The sequence below is a fragment of the Macrobrachium rosenbergii genome, chromosome 27, assembly GCF_040412425.1.
Source record: "Macrobrachium rosenbergii isolate ZJJX-2024 chromosome 27, ASM4041242v1, whole genome shotgun sequence".
In the NCBI taxonomy this organism is placed as follows: domain Eukaryota; kingdom Metazoa; phylum Arthropoda; class Malacostraca; order Decapoda; family Palaemonidae; genus Macrobrachium; species Macrobrachium rosenbergii.
In genome coordinates, this window is record NC_089767.1 from 4,805,337 (window position 1) to 4,827,980 (window position 22,644).

The 22,644-nt window shown below is 37.0% G+C and overlaps 1 protein-coding gene across 5 annotated transcripts in view; it reads left to right on the forward strand.

Annotated features, from left to right (window-relative positions):
• LOC136853372 (probable G-protein coupled receptor Mth-like 2) overlaps positions 1 to 22,644 on the forward strand; it is an 85,112-nt gene extending 62,468 nt beyond the window's left edge. For all 5 annotated transcript variants that reach the window (XM_067128789.1, XM_067128790.1, XM_067128791.1 and 2 more), the window contains 6 exons: positions 4,544 to 4,622; positions 8,078 to 8,235; positions 11,837 to 11,975; positions 15,055 to 15,150; positions 17,140 to 17,221; positions 22,027 to 22,644. In XM_067128789.1, the coding sequence (XP_066984890.1) occupies positions 4,544 to 4,622; positions 8,078 to 8,235; positions 11,837 to 11,975; positions 15,055 to 15,150; positions 17,140 to 17,221; positions 22,027 to 22,134 (662 nt within the window). In that variant the 3' untranslated portion in view covers positions 22,135 to 22,644. The remainder of the gene's footprint in view (positions 1 to 4,543; positions 4,623 to 8,077; positions 8,236 to 11,836; positions 11,976 to 15,054; positions 15,151 to 17,139; positions 17,222 to 22,026) is intronic.

The window sequence follows — 22,644 nt, forward strand, 5'->3', positions numbered from 1 at the left end:
AGATCTGTTATTCTCTGTTCCCATCATCAGATCTGTCATTCTCTATTCCCATTATCAGATCTGTCGTTCTCTGCACCCATCGTCAGATCTGTCATTCTCTGTCCCCATCATCAGATCTGTTATTCTCTATTCCCATCATCAGATCTGATATTCTCTGTTCCCATCATCAGATCTGTCATTCTCTGTTCCCATCATCAGATCTGTCATTCTCTGTTCCCATCGTCAGATCTGTCATTCTCTGTTCCCATCATCAGATCTGTCATTCTCTGTTCCCATCGTCAGATCTGTCATTCTCTGTTCCCATTGTCAGATCTGTCATTCTCTGCACCCATCATCAGATGTGTCATTCTCTGTTCCCATCATCAGATGTGTCATTCTCTGTTCCCATCATCAGATCTGTCATTCTCTGTTCCCATCATCAGATCTGTCATTCTCTGCACCCATCATCAGATCTGTCATTCTCTGTTCCCATCATCAGATCTGTCATTCTCTGTTCCCATCATCAGATCTGTCATTCTCTGTTCCCATCATCAGATCTGTCATTCTCTGTTCCCATCATCAGGTCTGTCATTCTCTGTTCCCATCATCAGATCTGTCATTCTCTGTTCCCATCATCAGATCTGTCATTCTCTGTTCCCATCATCAGATCTGTCATTCTCTGTTCCCATCATCAGATCTGTCATTCTCTGTTCCCATCATCAGATCTGTTATTCTCTGTTCCCATCATCAGATCTGTCCTTCTCTGTTCCCATCATCAGATCTGTCATTCTCTGTTCCCATCGTCAGATCTGTCATTCTCTGTTCCCATCATCAGATCTGTCATTCTCTGTTCCCATCATCAGATCTGTCATTCTCTGTTCCCATCATCAGATCTGTCATTCTCTGTTCCCATCGTCAGATCTGTCATTCTCTGTTCCCATCATCAGATCTGTCATTCTCTGTTCCCATCGTCAGATATGTCATTCTCAGTTCCCATCATCAGATCTGTCATTCTCTGTTCCCATCATCAGATCTGTCATTCTCTGTTCCCATCATCAGATCTGTCATTCTCTGTCCCCATCGTCAGATCTGTCATTCTCTGTTCCCATCATCAGATCTGTCATTCTCTGTTCCCATCATCAGATCTGTCATTCTCTGTTCCCATCATCAGATCTGTCATTCTCTGTTCCCATCATCAGATCTGTCATTCTCTGTTCCCCGTCAGATATGTCATTCTCAGTTCCCATCATCAGATCTGTCATTCTCTGTTCCCATCATCAGATCTGTCATTCTCTGTTCCCATCATCAGATCTGTCATTCTCTGTCCCCATCGTCAGATCTGTCATTCTCTGTTCCCATCATCAGATCTGTCATTCTCTGTTCCCATCATCAGATCTGTCATTCTCTGTCCCCATCATCAGATCTGTCATTCTCTGTTCCCATCATCAGATCTGTCATTCTCTGTTCCCATCATCAGACTTTCTTGCGCCCTAGCCTGATGTACACGTGTCATTTCATTTTCATTTTAAACACGAATCTCTTTTTCTGTTTTAATTAATATATTACCAAGATTAGAATGATAAAATGTTGTTACGTAGCAGCTTGAAAATCAAAAGAGTAAGTCTTATTTTGTGCAAAGTTATCTTAGCTTATGTCATGTATGGAATGGAGTCTGCAGTAATCACTTTAGAATCATTGATTCTCCAGGGAAACAAAATTCTGGAATAAAGTTTTTAGCAATTTAGCTTACCACCTTCACGCAAATTTCTGCGCGATGGGAATTTTGGTTAGCTTGCGTTGTCATTGACACATTCCTGACCCCTTTTCTGCGAGGGTACCTAGCGCACTCATTTCCTAATGAGGAAATGATTCTTGAATGAAAAGGTGCAGTCCTTTTATGCTAAAAATGATATGAAAAAGGGCAGATAAATTGGCTTTTCACTTCAGTGAAGCCTCATTGTGCGCAGATATTTTACACTTGGAACAGATTCCTGTATGAGGTTGAGAATAATAAGTAGTTCCTTGTACCTCTTCTAAACCATATATATATATATATATATATATATATATATATATATATATATATATATATATATATAGAGAGAGAGAGAGAGAGAGAGAGAGAGAGAGAGAGAGAGAGAGAGAGAGAGAGAGAGAGAGAGAGAATCATTTAAATGATTTACCATAATGTTAGTTTGAGTAGGGACGGGTTAATAATTGAAATGCATATTGGTACTGAAACTGGTATCTCATCTCACATTATAATCTGAGGGGATAAAGTAGTAGTTTGTCGTCTTGATATTAACATATAGTTTTAGCATTCAAATCCTTCAGAAAAATGCTATTATCATGAAGCAAATGTATAGCATTGTAGTTTTCCCCATACCCTGATAGTGTAGGTGGTTAGGCACTGAGGAATTTGTTCCACAAAGAAAGAAAAGATAAGTAGAGATCCTCCCTGATATTTGGATTGTTATTACTGTAATTATTCATGGACATCATTTATTTGGATAAAGTTAAGCAGGCCATTAACTCAATTACCAATCTTGTACAGTGTAATGTAGTTCATTGGAAGCTAGGAATATGGTGCAAGTTATTGTTTATATGGGTGGCGAGAGAATGGGAATAGTTCTGTTTCATAGGCATTTGGGAACAAATGCAACTGATGATGGCAGGATGTAAGTAAAAGTGAATCACAAAATAGGTGAAAAAAGAAGGTAGCACTAGCACCGCAGAAGGTCAAGATGAAAAGAGGGCTGCCGAAAGAACGAAAAATTGGCGTGTGTGTATGTCACCTGTGGAATAAGAATGACTAAAAGAGTGGGAGATAGTTAAGATGGGAGTGAGAGACCGAGAGAAAAGTGCCTCTTGAGAGTCTGTCGAGTTCAAAGTAGAGTGTCACTGATGGCTGTGTAGGTGGCATCACTCTTTTCCAGCAAATTAATACTTTCTTGAGTTAAATACATACTGCAACATTCCCAACCTTTTCTGTGAGGTTCCTGAGGCATTTCAGAACTTTGGGATTGAAAGGAAAATTGAAGAGGTCTGAATTTATGAGAAAATTGGGAGCTCGGAGAGTTATAGGAGAACGTGCTAAAAACATTGTAGAGAAAGTTAGTCTTTAAATGAAAGCCGTTCCATCAACGGTTGCAGATTTTCTGATTCGACTGAATTATTTGTGCTGCTTTAGCCAAGGAAGTCCATTGATGTGGTTGATATGACTGACCTATCAATGTCCAAGGTAAGGTTGCGGAGTTGGACAACCTCTCTGAAGTTCACTAGGTGCTTAACATGTTCCTGTTGAGCCTTCCCAGTTTTAACCATATTATCCACATGAGCGTAGGTTCCGCAAGGATGATTTTGATTGGTAGAATGATTAAAAGTCGTCTGGAAGCAAACAAGACTCTTCACGATCATAAATGGAGGTCTACGTAACTGATACAGGTGGTCATGTGTGCTCTGAAGGCGGTATTGAAGTGGGTATGCAGCTTGTTTTCATGTATAGAAAATTGGTGATGAGGGAGTTTTCAAGAATGGAGAACAGAGAATACTCTGCATCCAGTTGATGAATTTGTTAAACTGGCAGTTGTCAACTATCCATTTGCCAAAAGAGTAGATTGTCCCTTCAATAATACCTCCTTTTAGAGGTTTATGAGTTTGCTGCTGTTATGTGCATGCCTCCAAGATTTGGTAGCTGTAACTCTGTATGTCGTTCGGAACAAAATTTGTGAACTGATGTAATCTATCCATCAAGGCGACAGGACACTTAAAATTGTTGACCTTCTTTTTTATACCAGTCAAAGCTAACCTACATAGATAACTTGCATACGTTCTTATCTCACAAAAGAAGTTCCAGTCGCCACAAGTATTTTTCTGAGCATTTCATTCTGTTGAGAAGTTAAGTATACCTTAGTTTAACCAGACCACTGAGCTGATTAACAGCTCTCCTAGAGAGGGCTGGCCCGGAGGAATAGGTTTATTTTACGTGACTAAGAACCAACTGGTTACCTAGCAACGGTACCTACAGCTTATTGTGGAATCCGAACCACGTTATAACGAGAAATGAATTTCTATCACCAGAAATAAATTTCTCTAATTCTTCATTGGCCGGCCGGAGAATCGAACGCGGGCCCAGCAGAGTGCTAGCAAAGTTATTTAGCATTGAAGAAAATGTCATTTTAAAGAGTTCTTCAACCAATAATGCCATGTACACCTCCAGTCAGTTTTAAATTTTTCCATGTCAGTGAAGAGACACTTAACTAATGTACTTCACACAGTCCCAATTTTTTAGTTTATGTAGTCTATTATTTGTATAGAGGTTTTGTAGTGTTTCCTATACCTTTTTAGGATTGTGATGAATGCATTACTGAAACAATATTTTCCTCTCGATTTTGTGTAAGTATGCAATATTTTCATGACTGTAATGTATACATTTTATGTTCAATATTGAATAATTGTCGCTTGTTACATTCTCACCCTAAGGTTAACTTAGGTGCGTGGTTGTAAAATAGATTGCGGAATTTATCTTCAAAATGTTAACCTTGGTTTTTTTGTTCCTCGTCAGCTGTCCTGAGTAACATGAGCATCCTTGCCACATTCTTCTGGCTCAATGTTCTCTCGTATCACATCTGGGATTGTTTAAGGTATGTAATGCTTATTGTTATTATTATATTACTGTTACAGCCATTTAGCTTTATGTGCATCCTGCCCGCACACTGTAGTTGTACGTGTAATTTTATATTTAATATATATATATATATATATATATATATATATATATATATATATATATATATATATATATATATATATATATATATATATATATATATATATATAATATATATATATATATATATATATATATATATATATATATATATATATATATATATATATATATTATATATATATATATATATATATATATATATATATATAGATAGATAGATATACATGTATATTGTAAATACAAATACACACACACACACATATATATATATATATATATATATATATATATATATATATATATATATATATATATATATATATATATATATATATATATATAAATATATAATATACACATCTATAATATATATATACATATATACAATATATATACATATATTTATACTTTATGATATTAAGATTTTCCCATACCCAGGGGCATAATTTCAAAAGTTGACAATAACGAAGGTCATTGCCACTTTTATGTCTTCGTGAATCGAGGGCGAACCACTCAGACAGCAAGCTACTACAACATTAGTTGTTTCATACACACACACTACACGGGAATCCCATCAGTAGCACATTGAACTCCCTAGATACTGTGATACTGTAGGCTTTTCATCTCGCTTGAAAACAGCCTCTCACCGCGTGGATTTTCAAGTCTCTTTCGCTCCAGTACTTTCTGGGCCTTCCTCTCCTTCCTCACAATTCTTCAGGAATGTACATTTTTCACCAACCCATTATTCCATAATCTCGTACTTTATGTAATCTACACATTTCTGACCCCTTTCAGTTTTTCTCATCCTACATTTTCAGTGCAAACAATATTTCATCTCAGCTTTTAAAATTTTTCCTTCATTCAGAATCAACATCAACATTCACCTCCACACAAGGGAGTAGGATCAGCAGTTCCTCGATTCATTTCATCTACAACATATTCTATGCATACAGAAAAAAGGTAATTGCTCTCGACAGACAATCTTTTTCTGTGTCCATACAGCTCTTAACACTGTTCTGAAGCTTGTCACATAAGCGTTTCATAACAAAAACTTGATCCACTCACACCCTGTACCTAGTTTTAGTTCTAACTGCTCATCCCCCGTCAGTCCTCTAGTCATCTATTTATCTTTCTCAGATTCCCACCATACACCTTTTCTGATATACTAAGTAATATTCTTTTATAATTTGCACCTGTGGAACCTTTCCCTCATTCAGGCATACCTTACACACCTTGGTCAGTATTTCAATAACACTTTCACCACTATACCACTGAAACTGTCTCCTTTTCATTCATTAACCATTTATTTACCATCCTTACATCATTAACAGTCTTTTCCACAAACATTTTTAGGTTTACCTTAACCCCTTGCTCATTTGAATCGTTCAGCGCTGTGTGTCTTCCATCCTCAACATTCAGCAAATTTCAAAATGCCATCTTCATGGAAGAGGCATTGCATACTCGTCAGAGAACATTCTCCAATTTGTACCTCTTATTCTAAGACACACTTCCTCACTAACCTTTCTCTGCATTCACTCCCCCCCCCCTAAAAAATTTCTTGTTTTAGGAAGTTCTTGCTTAGATTCACTCCAGTATTCTAATTCCTGTTTTGTAAGCATTCCTCGTGATCATCTTATCTATCTTCTTGCTTGCCTGTACCTGAACTTTTCTTAAATCAATTTCCTTTTTCTTTGTTAAGCTGTAAATTCTGTCATACAACCACTGACTGCATTATTAATTTTCCTACTCTTTATACCCTGGTGATCCCATGACATCATCTTTGAATTTTACATGATCCTCATAGCCCACTCACCCATCTCATATTATATATATATATATATATATATATATATATATATATATATATATATATATAGATAGATAGATAGATATAGATAACATATCTATATATCGGCCAGTCCACGAGACGCAAAAGGCCTCAGTGAAATATCACCACTCATTTCTCCTCTGAGCCGTGTCTTTCACAAATCTTCACTCCTCTCCAGTCTGCCTTCTCATAGTTCTCATCCCAGTAGGTCTGGGTCTTCCAAGTCTTCTTTTGCCCACAGAAGCCACTCTAATGCCCTAATCTTCCAGGGGCTGTGCAAAGGACATATCCAAGCCACCTCTGTTCCCCTTTCATCATGGTCTCATTTACAAGTAGAACTAACGTAAGTGCCTTGTGGTATCACTCCATCCTGCCTTGTGACTCCTAATGTTCTTGAAGCTTAATTTTCAAAGGAAGAAAGTCTTTAAGTTTCATTGTCATACTTTGATTCATGTCAGTACATATCATGCTAGGCTCATGTCTAATCTTTCATACAGCCTACAGTTGCAGTCTGTCAATAAATTTTCCAAATCCTATTCAGCCTGTGCTGGATATAATTTTGCTAAAATATTTCAGTGAACCGACCTTACTGATCCTTTATCCATATGTTATTTCACCCTTTTATGAATACTTTGTCCACATTACTTATGTTTTTCTTATACTGGATTCACTTTGAGCCCCGTTTCTCTAGATATATAATTCTTTATATTAAGCAAGATTAAAATAATTGTTGAGTTATGCTGATTAAAACAACATCACCTGCATATTCTAGGTCTGAAAACTTTTATCGTCCCTCCCTTCTAAACCACCCCTTCCATCTCCGACCACTTTTTTCATCATGAGGTCTGTGAGAAAAGCAAACAACAAAAGTGAAGCAACATCCTGTTGTAGCAGCCCACTATTTACTGCAAACGTATTTGATAAGACCTCATCAACATGAACTTTGCATCTGATTCGTTCAAGGATAACTTCAATTAGCTTTGCATATTTCATGAGAATGCCATAGTGGCGCAACATCACATTTACCTCAACTTCTCTGTTGCCAACTCCCACAACCTCTTCATTTGATGTCTCAACAACTTTGATTTTTGTGTGCATGTTTGTGTCTCTTATGTAGAATAATGGTAAGTGAAATATACGTAATCTGTAAGTGTTTATTGCATAGCATTGGTTCGGCTATCAAAACTTGTCTGTGTACGGTTATCGGGTCTTGTCTAGCGACAAAAATCGGCAATTTTTGGCACCATAAATCGCCGATTTCTGCTTATCGGCGCCGATAAAAGGGTATTAGCGCCGATATATACCTAACAGAGGTGCCGATCTCCGGTTATCGGCGCCGAAAATCGCGTTTTCGGTTATTGGCGATTTTCGCTTGTCACGCTGTTGGAACAGAACCCCCTCCGATAACCAGGGACTGCCTGTACTCTGCATCCCAAGGAAGCCAGTTAAAAGGGTGTTTACTGTCTTTTGGGAGGAGTTAAAAAATTTTTTATTACACAATATTGTATTTTAACAATGCACATTTTTACTCTTTTCAGGTCTGGCAGGAATCGTGAAGAAAAGAGAGTATTTCTGGCATACAGTATTTATGGATGGGGATGTCCTTTGTTGGTGGCTTTGGTTGGAGTTATCTTGGATGCCACAGAGGCTGATGTAGTGCGACCTGATTTTCGTCCTCCTCATTGCTGGTTTAAGGGTGAGTTCATTTTATTTATTACATTCTACAGATGTCTAACATTAGTTTTGTTGACCTTTCAATGTTTGGATTTCTTTTCCACTATGTAAAATGGTGATGCCATGAAGTCAGGTTTGTTTTCATAACTGTGATCTTGTCCTTTCCGTTTTCAGCATCAAAATGAAAAGCTTAGAAAAGCTTCCACTAGCAGCTCATTACAAGAAAGTGCTTGTGCCTCAGTGAGCAGGAATTTGAAAATTTGTTTTATTCTTCATTGCTCTGGCCATCCTCCAGAGATGTCATATGCTCTTCTAAGCTAGCCACTCTAGCCATAGCAATTGTAAACATTTTCCATTTCTTGTAATCTCCTTGGCCCCTGTGACTCTGGAGGGGAGGTTGCTGACAAACCACTCCTAAGATGCCCTAGCCCACTTTAGCCACCCCCCCCCTGCTTTTAAGAAAACTCTCTGTGAATCATTTCAAGACATTGTCTGTCTAGTCAAATTCTCAAGTAAGGACAGTGAAGAGGCATCAAAGCCATTGCAGGAGCAGGTGAGAAGCTTCTGCTGCAGATTTGAGGCCTGAAGATCTTAACCGACACTGAAAAAATATGTATGACTTACTATTGGTCATCGCAACCAAGGTCACCCTGGCAGATGTCAGACAACAGAGGTAGGCAGAGAGACTTCCAGAGTCCACAATTGTCTAATGGCTGCTCCAAGTAATTTTAACTAACCCGTCCACAGACTTAGGAAATTTTACTACATCCAGGGTTGATGCAAGCTTCAATTCTTCCACTTGTGGGGGCTTTTCTATAGAATTTCTGGAGACTGTGGTAGGAGATAATGGCAGAACCATGGGTAGTGAAGGTGTCAAAGTTGGTTACTGACTCCCCTTTCTGAAGTAATGATTAAGGAGCAAGAAATTGAGGAAGTGAAGGATGGATCACTCAGCTTTTATAAACATCTGTTTTGGTTCCAAAATAGACAAGAGCTAGAGCTTGATCTTCAACCTCAGCCACTGAACAAGTAAAATTCATTCAGGAGGAAGGCAGCAGAGTCATTGAGTCAATCCATCAGAGGGTGTTCCTGGCATATTGGCTTGATACATGTCATTTTTTTGGAGAAGGAGGGTATTGCAGTTCTATGCCCAATGTTTGGCTTGGTGACAGCTCTGCAAGTCATCACTTGGACTTTGGCACTAATGACTTGCTGGGTGCACCAGTCTAGCATAAGTCTGACGAAATGCAGTATGTAAATGGCTGGTTGGGTTGGATGGAGACAGCAACAGAACTATGGCAGAACATGGATCATCTTTGCAACCTGTGTCAGATCTGAGCTTGCATATCAGCTGGAACAATTCAAGATTTCGTTTCATCTCTTGAAACAATGCATTTGAGAATAGAGATAACACTTAAACACCATTAGTTAATAATTAAAAATCTTGTTTCACACAGATGCTTCTGGACATGGTCCCTACAGCTGCTGTTCTTGAAGCATTGGTTGGCTGTGAATTTCCCAACTGATCACCTTCTTGCAGCTTTGGATTTGCAGTGGTAGCAAGACCCAAGTCACTTGGAAGTAAGAGGCCCTCTGTTCCTTGAGCCCCAGAAGTCCTGTTCAATGATACACACATTAACTTACTTGAACTGTAGTCTGTTCTTTTCTCCTCACGCATTCTCTCCGTCACTAGAGGGCAAGGTTTTTAGAATAATGGCAGACAGCTTTACCGTGGTAGCCATCTCAAGAACCAAGGAGTAGGAGTAACAAGATTGGAACCTCTGTTGTGTGTCATATGAAGATGGAAATCTTCATAAGGCAGGAACCAGTGCCGGTGCTGCTATCTGAATCAAGAAATAGTGACTGCGGGACATGCCTTTAGAAGACATTTTTTTCAATGAGCTTGAACCACAAACTTTCAGTCTATTCTTCAGAACAGCAAACCCAGCAACCTGGAAACTGGGGAAGCTTGGATGGCTTTTATACCTTATCTCCATTCAGCCTAGTCAGGCAGATGCTAATCTTGGTCAGGACCTACAAGCACAAAGATGACATTGATTGCACCATTGTGTCTACTGCAGGATGATGTAGTGATGCTTCTTGAAGTCCCATTACACTCCAGGTAGCCTGCATGTTTTTGCATGGAGATCTGACCAAGGTCTCAAGGTCTCAGAGGTCACTTCTATGGCTTCTGCCCTTTTTGTTGACCCTCAGCCATCAAGCTTTACCAAGCAAAGTGCAGCAGATCTCATAGTTGGTGCACGAAGAGGGAAACCAACCCAATCAACGTCCCTATTCTCATATTGCAGACTTATTCCTCTATATGTGCCTCCACAAGAAGCTGTTGGTTTCTGTAGTCATAGGATATGGAGTGGCCCTTTCAATCCAAGACATTGAAATAACTACCTTCTTCAGTGGCCTGAGAAGGCTCCTCCACCACTTCAAAAATGTGTCATTGGTTGATCCAGCTGCCTAAGTTCTCCATAGTCTTACAAAGGTTCTCTGTGAACTTCAATAGGTGTCCCCTCAGCACTTGACCCTGAAAACTGTCTTCTTGCAGGCTTTTGCATCTTTAAGGTGCATGACAGAGTTGCATGCTCTGTCAGGCAGAGTTACTCATAACAGAGGAAGGTCTTCTATTGGTCTGTCCTTTGCTTTAATCTTTTTTTTTACCAAAACTCACACTGCAAATAGTCAAGATTGCACCACCGCCCCCTTTGCTGTCTGTTAATTCAGAGGTCTTACTTCTGTCCTGTAAGAGCCATATGCCAATACCTGAATAGGACAGTGCTGCATCTAAGAGGTGACAATTCCAGATTTTTCTTTTTACAGACCAGCAAAGTAAGCATGTCCTCAGGAATACTGTGTCCGTCTGGCAGAGGCAAGCCATGCTCCAGGAGTATGCAGAGTTTTCTGAAGATAAGGTAGTCAAGCAAGAGTAACTTCACATGAGATCAGGGCCTTTGATTTTCTTAGCCTTTAAAAGAAGTGTAGATATCAAGGATGTAGAGATATCATTCGGTATTTTCTCATTTTCAACCGAGAGACATTGTGCACAGTGGGATGGGTTGTGCTTGATGGCCCCATCAGTCATAGTGGGACAAGTTTACCTGTAATGGAAGATGCACTGCCATCATCATTTTACAAGTTCATGCTTTACTACAAACCCACGAATCAGTATTAATTGCCCACCTCCCATCCTCTCATTCTTGCTGTGTCACTTCCAGTCAGTGATAGCAGTGAGGATAATTACTATCTACTGATGGGTGCAAGGTACTCGTGCCACGCGGAAACAATTGGTGTTAGCTTAATTGCCACTTCTGTGTACAAGACAAAAACACACATGTCTGTGGCCATTCATACTAAGAATGAGGGCTCTGTGTAATTGATGGCTTTGGTGAAACATTTACTGGGCAACTATTGTGCCTCCAGTATTCATGATGATATAAAACATATCTTTGCCATACCATTTGTTTCTCAAGAGTTATATGTTATTGGCATTGCTTGAACAAATGTAATAAACAAGTGCTACATTTGTAAGTGAGGATTATGATCAAGTTTCATTTTGGAAATATATACTGTATGAGTCATAGAAGGCATTAACTGAGCTTAAATTCTTTTAGACAGGACAACAAAGTGGGTGTACCAGTATGGCTTCATGTTAGCTCTCCTGATAGTTAACTTGACCTTCTTCCTGTCATCAGCAGTGATGGTTACTAAGAGGTTGAGACAGACACAAGATATGAGGCATCACAGTGATGGGTGAGTAAATTACAATGTCATGAATTATGTCACATTTTTTTGGCACAGAATTTCATAAGCCAGAATTTTCTAATTTGTTAGGTTTTGGTTAGAATTGTCCATGTCCAAGATGCATGGAGAAGATTGAGACATACATTTATCATAAATGTTTATTCTATTTATACTCTGTTGGGGGTAGCGCTGTCAGCGCACTTCATGCGCAGTGCGTTGCAGGCATTACTTAACGTTCTTTGCTGCATCCCTTTGGCCCCTACCTGCAACCCCTTTCATTTCTTTCACTGCACTTCCATTTGTATTCTTTCTTTCATCTAACTTCCCACCCTCTTCTAATAATTATTTCATAGTGCAACTGCAAGGTTTTCCTCGTTACAACTTTGGAACCCTTTACTCTCAATTTTCCTCCCTGCGCTGAATGACCTCATAGGTCCCAGCACTTGGCCGAAATTGTATATTCTATTCTATTTATATTAGAATACTCTTATCAACCAATTTTCCAACAATCTCTTTCTCATGCTGCCTTCTCAAATCTGGTCGCACAGTCCAGTTTCTGTGGCAAGGTAAGAGATATCTCACCACTATAACATAAGTGTTCTTCCAGCCTTCCTTATTATCCCATCTTTTATGTCTTACAGCATCCACATGACCATTTTCGACACTCCTCTCCACCTCCTCCTATGAATAACTAGATAATGACAGTGAATTTAAGAGTGCTTAAATTTGCAAGCAAAAAAAAAAAAAAAAGTTAAAGATAAGAAATTATCTTAAAAGTTTGTTTAAGTCATTTAAGAGTAAGATTTCAGTGAGTTTAAAGTTATGCAATTGATGGGCTTTCTTGTGTGAAGTAATTGTGCCAGATTAACCCACTGGCTAGCCTCTGTGTGTATATGAACATGTGCATTGATGCAGTACATTTTACCTAATAAAGTAAGAGAGAGAGAGAGAGAGAGAGAGAGAGAGAGAGAGAGAGCAAGCAAACCCACAGTAAGTGTGTAGTCTCCTTAACGTGATGTATTCATTTGCACACACAAACAGACTGAAAAAAATATATGTAGTTAACATTAATGCATTACTTTAAATAAAGTACATAAAATACTGTACTGCAAACACATGCCTAGAAATTCTCACTTGTTTAGTAAAATAAAGTGCAGTTGCATGCATGCATGCACTGTATTTTAGAATATGCAAACTACTGCACACCATCGTTGATCAAATGTATAAAAACAGTTCCTCACATAAATTTTTTTTTTCTTAATAATTTATCCATGCTGCTTTTTTCATTGCATACTTTATATTTCAGTCGTCTCTTTCCATCCCCAGTCTTTCATCTTTCAGAAATTTATTTTCTAAAACCACTTTAATTCTGCTGTTGGACCAGGTCATCTGCTCTCAGATATATCTCTTCATGTACTTCTTCCATCGTTATGATAAACTTTTGACATAACTTCCACAGTCCTTACTCCAGATCTCGAACATGAATGCAAGATTATAATTTGATTGCAATACAGTGATGTTGCAAGCACAGTATCAAAACTCACTCGTTGATCCAGTTTCCTCTGCCTTTGTAATGCCTGTGGCATGTCTTGATCACAGACCTCTGTCAGTCCAGTTAATCTCCCTTCTTGCTGTATTTTTTTTTTACATCTCCTGTTACTCTTGTCTTCCTCAGGTTCCTTAGAGTGGAAACTTACTTTGCACTTAGTTTTAGACTATCTTACATCATAAGTAAAAATGTGATTTTCATGCCTTAGTTCATTTTGACCACAATTTTTTGCAAAATTATCAGAGTAATTCCTTGGTCTTTCACACTCATGAATTGCAGTGCAGTTTCACTGAAACAGCTGATGAAAGTTTAAGGTAGGGTAATACAAATGAAGATGCACTACATTCAGAACATAACTGCCACCAGAAAATAGTTCATAAAGTCACATTGCTTATACAGTGGAGAATAAAAAATTCTTACCATAGCACTGGTCAACATACATCCTTTTATAACATTGCTTGTGTCGTCTTCTCCTTCTTCTCACTTTAATCCCCAGTTGATTGAATGATTGATTGATTATGAAATTTAGGCCTTGAAGACCAAGCCCTGGAATCCTAATCCCCAGTTGGGGTCGCTGTTTTTTATGAATCCTTTCCAGGTGCTTCTAATGTTCATTGAATGACTCATTTCATAATTTGGTTTGGCAGTGTTTTATGGACAAACACTTTTCCTGATTCCAACCCTCCCCATCCAGGATTAGGAAAGATAGCAAGCATAATCACTACTAAGAATACCAGTGCAAAACTATTAACCATAAACTCAGGGGCGAACCCATTCCCCATACCCCCATCTAAGACAATTCCACAAAGCTTCACAGACCTACTGCCTCACACTCATATAAGTCCACTATGGCCCCTAATCCCCCCTTCATCACTTCTCTCCCCTTTTTTTTCCTCTTTTCAGAAGCCAAGCCAAAGGAAATCTCTGATCCTTGTACTGTATAGCAGTCCTTGATTTCCTCATCTTAGTCCTGCTCCTTCTTGTGTACAAAACTTGACATAGGCAGGACATCCAAAGTGTAGTTCATTTTTGTTACTTATCCAAGTCATCAAGTGTATTGATATTTTCTCCTTGATAATTGTACTTTATAAAAGCTAATATAAATTACAGTAGATTTCAGAGATATTTTGAAAATACTAGAGTACACATTAAAGTCTAGATTGAAACTGAACCTTATATTATTTTTCAGTTGCTGTAATAACTTTGAGTTGTGTGCTGTATAATCAAGTTAATGGCAGATTGTTAGAGCTGTTTTAGAAATATATGTAAATGTTGGAATAAAATTATTACACATTTAATTTTGTGTTGTGATGTAGTAACATTACTAATTGTTTCCTAGTTTTGGCAAATAATGTAAGGTTATAAGAAATTTTCTTCCCCAAAGGCTTAGTATTTCCTATGATCAACTTTGGTACTACATACAGCCTAATTTCTGACTTTGCATCTCCTTGTGTTGTACTTAATTTCAGGATTTTTAGTTTTGCAGTGCCCTCAGTGTTGCAGTTTCAAAAGTTGTAAGATATATTTCATTGTGTGCAGGTTGTGGCTGTTCTTGAAGTTGTTCATCATCATGGGAATAACTTGGTTGATAGAAATGTTAACTTGGCTACTAGAAGAGGACCCTTGTGTAACATGGTAGGTACTGAGAGTGTTCCTGGGTACAGTATTTCAAGTTGCATTACACTGCTAGAGGTATAAGGAATGAATGTACGAAAGACTGATTGGATCCTCCCTTCCCCACATTCTTTGAGATGGAGGTTGACAAAAAGGAATGACAACTTGCCTTCCAACAAAGAAAGCTAGTACTTGAAGCTGAATTTTAAAAAGTATGAGCTTGTTCAAAAAGAAAGTTGAATTTTTATTTCCATAATACAATTTAGTCAATTTTTCAATTCAAATTTTTTCTGTCTACAAAAACTAATGATTGTAGAGCCATATGCACTGCTTTACAGTACTCAGTACCAGAATTCTTTCCCTCCAGTAGCTTTAAAGCTGCATAAGTTTTCCTGCAAACATCATTGAGGCAAGTGGTTAAAAATTTTAGAAAGCAGTAACAGTATTGTTATTTTTATGACGTACCTGACTGTTTATGCGTATACCGAATGTACTTAACTGTTTGCTGATTTATATTACTGTATTTGTGGTGATCTTGATGTTTTCTTTTTATTCACCTGTTTTGACATGATATCCTGTGAAAGCTTGCTTAGCAAGGTAGTGCCCTTTTTGTTTGTTTCATATCCACATTTGCTTATTGTGAACAAAACAAAAATACCTCTCCTGGTCATTTAGTTTGAAACTCAAGTTACAATTTGAAATGTTTGCACCCATTTAAAAAGGTAGTTATATATTTTTAAGTGACTGACTGATACAAAAAGGATAGAAATCAGAAAAACCTAAAATTGGTGATTTTTTTTTCTCCACAATAATCTTCATCTTGCAGTTGATGATCAATGTATAGAGGTAAATGCCTGTGATGCTGCCCCAATGGACTATTTCTTCTTTATTTTTCATATTTGATAATGGTGATTGACCCTACATATACGTGAAAGGTTCAGTGCTTCAAAAAAGGTCAAAGTCCTACTTGATTTGAAGTCATGTCGGTCTTTCAAAATGCAGTCATGTGGATCTTCTTATCAGAGACGACACTGAACTGCTGTTGCTTACAAGCAAAAGCTTCACACATGGAAGATTCTGTAAACTGTGGCAGAATACATGTTTCTGAGGTCACACTGTGCTGTAGTCTTACACTCATTGTTTTAATTTTACAAAGACATAATGTCAGCGTTCCATAAAAACAATAATGATTACAATCAAGCATTTTGTATTTTCTGGAGTATGTGGAATCTTGGCTGTTAGAAAGTAACTTTCTTCTCTTCTGCAGGGCATTACAGTAATAGGTTTAGCAAGGGATTTCTTTGTAACTTTGACAAAGTGATTTGCGCAGGTATCATTCGTTATATCTTTCTGTTATTTGCCATCAGTACTTAGGGTTTACTAGAGATGAAGTTAACAGCTTTTTTTCTTATTTTCTTTTAGACTAAGACGAGTGGAGTTTTAACAATAATTGATGATAGAAATACGACAAGCATCCTTTAGATGTTTAATCTGCAATGTAATCTTACCTAAGTATAGTCCATCTGATAGTTATCATAATAAACATATACTGATGGCTTTAAATATAGTTGGCTCTTGCTTATCTGGAGTAATAGATTGAAAAAGTGGAAGAGATAAGGTAGATGGAGCTGAAACAAGCAACTTTCATCTTTATCATGTTCAGTAAATAGCGTACTGCTTGTAGAAATTTTTTTATTTACAGACATTTTTATCACTTATAGCAGTTATGAGTTACAGTAGGTTATAACTTTTCATGACAAATATAATTTATTTTACAACACTCCTCATATGCTATACTTCAAGCTTTTGAGTGTGTTTAAGAAATTAAAATATAAATTATTCCTGATATTTATTAACTTTTAAACAGTTTAATGCCTGTGGCATATACTAACAGGATTTCACTACGCCATTCATAACTGTATCATCAAGTGGGACCTACTTTGTATTTCACACGGGGGCCAGCGTGCAAATTCTACTGTATGTCCATTAATCATGAGTCCTTTCTTACAGGGTTGCTGTTTTGGATGCCATTAATGCTCTTCATGGTGTCTACATATTCTTAGTAACAGTTTGCTTCAGAAGAGATTATCGGGTAAGTTACAAAATTGTTATTTTGAATTGTCAAAAAAAAAAAAAAGAAAAAAAAAAAAGGCCAACTTATGCCTTCCAACAGGTATCTGTGAAGATACTGAATGGAGTAAAATATATACTGTATATCATAATAAGCCATATTCATAATCTCATATACTGTACAGCGTTAATATCCAATTTACTATCCCCTGAGATTAACTTACATCCAAGGGAATTGTAAATAAGTGCTTCATTCGTGACATGAAATTCAAACCAATGCCTCAGAAAGTATGATACACAATGAAATAGAGACACTGAATCATCAAGGTACAGTATTGTGAATTGTATATTAAAGTATTTGTGGCTTAATATAGTATTCATGAATATATAAAAAAAAAAATCATGCATAGCTGTGAGAAAAATTTATATATGTACTGTACTGTATATAGGACATTTGTTGCATTAAAATACACAGAAGTACATTTGTCTAATACTGGGGCATCTTTTTATATAGTTAACTTGGTCACCTTGCTGGAGCAAGGACTTTATTAAAAAATCAGAAGTTAAATCTGATAGTGGGAGTTATGTTAAAATCTGTAGAAAGCTCTCATGGTTCAAGATAAGATCGTTTTGGAGAAGGAACTGTTGTGGTTGAGTTTCCAACTGTAATTTCAAGGAACATGAATCTCAAGGATGATAGCTACTCAACCTCACTGTCTTAATGCCAATAATAAAGAGTTAGACAGTATGCTAACCTGCTGTATATGCCTTAGTATTCATTAACTGTGGAAATAATGATATTTGCATATGGTGCACTTTATCATGGTAAAGGACAATTAGCACGTGTTAATTGAAAGCAAAAATTTTTGCTGCAGCAGACACTAGCCACTATCAAAAGGCAACTCTAGATAACTCCAGGTTTTAAGTTTCTTTCCTAAATTTGGTAAAAGCACAGACACTAACTGGAAAAGCTTGAACCATGTTGGCCTTCTTTGGCTAATTTCTTAAGACAGGGCAGTCAGCTCTGAAAAGTACTCTTATTTTTTGTAGACTCCATTAGGATAGTACCTTGTTTATCTGTAGTACTCTGCCACCTGAGGGGTGAAAGAGTTGACCCTTTTTAAATTTGCTGTTGCAAAAAGGCATACTGTATACCTTTCAAAAGTTATAAATCTAGAAGCATTCAACGCTGCAGCTGTAGCTAAAATATATACTACTAACTGTAGCAAAAAGATTAATGGCAGCTATTCCCCAAACTTATTACAGCTGGTTGCAAACACATTGAGGATCTCCTCATACAAACCTATTAATAATAAAATAGCAATACTCTGTGTAACATTAAAACAATGTTCTTAAAAACCTATTAATCATGAATTTCCAGCGTTTTCCTCCCTTCATACTGTGAACTGTGAGAATCAGTGAGAATAAAGTATTTTATCTCTCTTGCAAGGCAAGAGCAAAGAATTCCTGGAGTCCCATGGTTTCCCATCCAGTAAATTGTCAGAATTATTTTGCATATAAGTCTTGACCATGATAACAAATTGACTTTGTGCTTTCATATTGTAAAGGTAGTTTAAGTCAGCTTTGTATATAACAATAATTATTGTAACCAGACAGGTTATGGATCATCAGTGGAAACTATCCCTAACTTTTGAAGGTCAATGTGAGCTCCTTATCATGGGATGGGTCCCCAATAATCACTCATACTGAAGTATGCATGACAGTAACACTACAATTGCTGGAGGATATACTGTGATAGGCTTTGGAATATCAGCAAAGTTTCTTTTGACACTCCATTGTCAGAAGTATTTTTAGCTAGTTAGAAACAATAGTTTAACTTAGGCCAAAGCTGTTTGGAAGAGACAGCGTCAGGCTCTTACAATCTCAGTAATTCTTTAGTCACTTTGTCATAATTTTTGCACAGTTTTCTATTAGACATTACATAAAGTTTTAGATATGAAAATGTGCACAATTTCATGTAGAATACAACAAAAAATAACTCATGGTTGTAGCTTTTATTAATTTTGAAATATTTTCATATAAATCACGGTAAGTGCCAAAATTTCAACCTTCGGTCAACTTTGACTCGACCGAAATGGTCGAAAAATGCAATTGTAAGCTAAAACTCTTACATTCTAGTAATGTTCAATCATTTACCTTCATTTTTCAACAAACGAGAAGTCTCTAGCACAATATTTCGATTTATGGTGAATTTTTGAAAAAACTTTTTCCTTACCTCCGCACATGTTAACTCTGCTGAAAATCTCTGAATTTCTTTAGTCACTTTGTTGTAATTTTTGCACCATTTTATATTAGCCGTTACATAAAGTTTTATATATGAAAATGTGTGCAATTTCATGCAGAGTACAACAAAAATTAACTCATGGTTGTAGCTTTTATCAGTTTTGAAATATTTTCATATAAATCACGATAAGTGCTGAAATTTCAACCTTCGGTCAACGAGAAGTCTCTAGCACAATATTTCGATTTATGGTGAATTTTTGAAAAAAAAACTTTTTTTTATAAAGTCCTCACGTTACGAATTCATGCATCATTTTGTGATATTTTCTCTGTGTTGCTTTGATCGTTTTACCATTTGTTATATTCCAAAATCATCGCAATTTAGTGTACAATACAATGGAAAAAAAATAGCTCATTAGTCTTAACCGTTTTGCTCACAGTGCGATTTGTATACAATTATATATGAAATTTTTTTTTCGCGCTGTCATATATTCCAATATTTATATATGATGATATTTTTTTTCATTTCTGATGGTTGCATACTAAACTTCAGGCAATGAGAAAAAAGGAGCCAAAAATGAACTCTTAATCTTAAAAACTAAGCGTGCTATGATTTTTAAAAAAACTTTCTTTCCGCTTCGGCTCTAACTCCCAAACCCTGCCGGCACAAGGCAGACACTTTTGTAAATAGAGGCTCGGCGTTTAAGGGTTAAGATACTACCAATGTTTTCATACACATTAAGGTCGAGGAGTTACCTGGAAATTCACTTGACAAGAAGAAATCGATACCACTGTTTCGAAGCAGCTCCTGTGTCTGAAGAGCCTTGAAACATGGTGCTTTATCATGCAAAAATGTGACTTCTTCAACAGATAACACATTTTCAGGATCTTTGAGGAAAGGAAATACTCCACCAGTAAGCACAGTTTCTCTGAAGTATTCGCCTTTCCATGACTGCCCTTTTCACATTAACCGTTTGGCTGTGAAACGGAGAAAAATTCCCAAACATTCAGGAAATTTCATAACTTGGCAATAGCGCACGTCATCGCTGATATCATCCAACTTTGCAGCCCCAATGATGTCATTTTTATGATTTGGCTTCCTGACTGTGTAAATGAAGAATTCATCTGATGCAGCAACATGGAGAAAGTTGGCTTCGTCCCAATCTTTAAGAAATGAACCGCAAAACCATGCACGGTCTTCTCTCTGTTGCTGAGTGATGTTGGGCTTGCTGATAACTCACAATATACAGCACTATAACTTCTCTTCTTTCCCCTTTTTGTTTGTAGTTCAAGTGCCAGTTTACATAAAGACTTTCTTGGTCTACCCACTGCCTCAGCTATGATGTCTTTTGACTCCTAAGAAAGGACTTCAGGCCTTCCAAGAGTCTCACTCTTTTTGCAATGACAGTCATATGGATTTTTGTTCCAGTTTCTTTTAACAAAGGATTCATCTCTTTTAATGTATTTAGCTATCCAGGAACATGAAGTGAAGGATGCACCAGCATCCCTGGCCTCTCTGAAGGTTATAGCCTGGATTTGGTCAATCCATCTGATTTCCTCAGAGTCGTTAGCCATGGCTGTATCTAACTCTGTCACTCAGTCTGAAAATACAAGAAATGTAAAATGAAAAATAGCTTAATAGAAACTTAAAATAATGTACTTGGAGATAGGCTATAGCAGAAAATTTCATAACTTTCCATTTGTTCTGTGGAGGGGGGGGGCTGTAATTTCGAAACACCCGGTATGCATGATGTTGGTTATATATCCTTGTAGGAACAAATAACAAATTTTTAAAGCAATTTGTATTTTTCCTAGGTATACTATACCAGAGACTTTTAATAGGTTGTACCCACCTCAATCACCGCCCCCCCTTCATCCCTGCAGGTGAAAGAAAGAGTGAAGTGGCAAGAGGGAGACAAGTGAGGGGTTACCCCCCTCTTTCCCCACTAAGATTCAATGGCCATTCCCCCTGTAGGGGGGTAATGACGTCAGTGCACCTCATACAGTGCACTGTAGGCATTACTTAAGGTTCATTGCAGCATGCAATTGGCTCCTAGTTGCAACCCCTTTTGTTCCTTTTACTGTACCTCCTTTTGTATTCTCTTTCTTCCATCTGACTTTCCACTCTCTCATAACAATTGATTCATAGTGTAACTGTGAGGTTTTCCTCCTGTTACACCTTTCAAACCTTTTACTGTCAATTTCCGTTTCAGTGCTGAGTGGGTCCCAGTGCTTGGCCTAAATTCTATATTCAATTCAATGGCCATTCCAGCTTGCACCAAAAGATGTTGCATATAAGAAAGACTCTGGTTTATATGCCTTGGAGAAATACAAATTGCCTCAAAAGTTTTTTATATTTCTTCTCATTTTGGATAGTTATTAAAGTTTATAAATTTGACAAACCCTCTGGTTATTAAACATGTTAAAAGTTCTGGGGTTTCCAAGTCCAAATAGTAAATTAATTTCCTCCTATACAGGCACTCTGAATTGTTAAAATCAAGTTTTCCAGTTGACAAATGTTGTTGGCAGACCTCTAACATACTGTAGTTACAAAATTACTCATCCTAGTTATGTTACTATTTACAGATTTTCAGACTGTGTTGTGGAACAACCACCAAGTATGACATGGATGGGACAGCAGTATCCTGTACAAGAGATAACTTTATGGAATTACTGGATGACCAGTCAAAGTAATTGTGGTAAAACCAGATATAGGATGTCTGACAGTTATTCTCACTAGACTCTTCTGTACTCTGTTAAATGCTGAAACTGCATGTGAAACACATGATTACTCTGTAAAATGAGTGAGCATTTCAAATGTCCATAATTGTGCCTTGATGTAATTAGCTTTAAGAATTGAACATACTATTTGAATTATATATCAAACTGCTTTTATTTTATGTGCATAAATAATGTTAAATGTTTTTAAATTTCACACAGCTTTTTTATTTATTCAAATTTTCAAGTTAATTAGTACAAAGCTATGCTTTCAAGTGGAACCTGTTTGCATATTATCTACCTTTAATTTTTAATGATGGCTTTTAGTTATGTAATGTATTCAACATGTCTGTGCTTCCTACAAGATAGTGTTGTGTTATCAGTCACATTCTCTTTAGTCATTCTACTTTTTAAAATAAGGATATTATGCAAATATTGTACAAGTCATTGCTTTAGTGTAAAACATGAAATAAAATTATTTTGTAA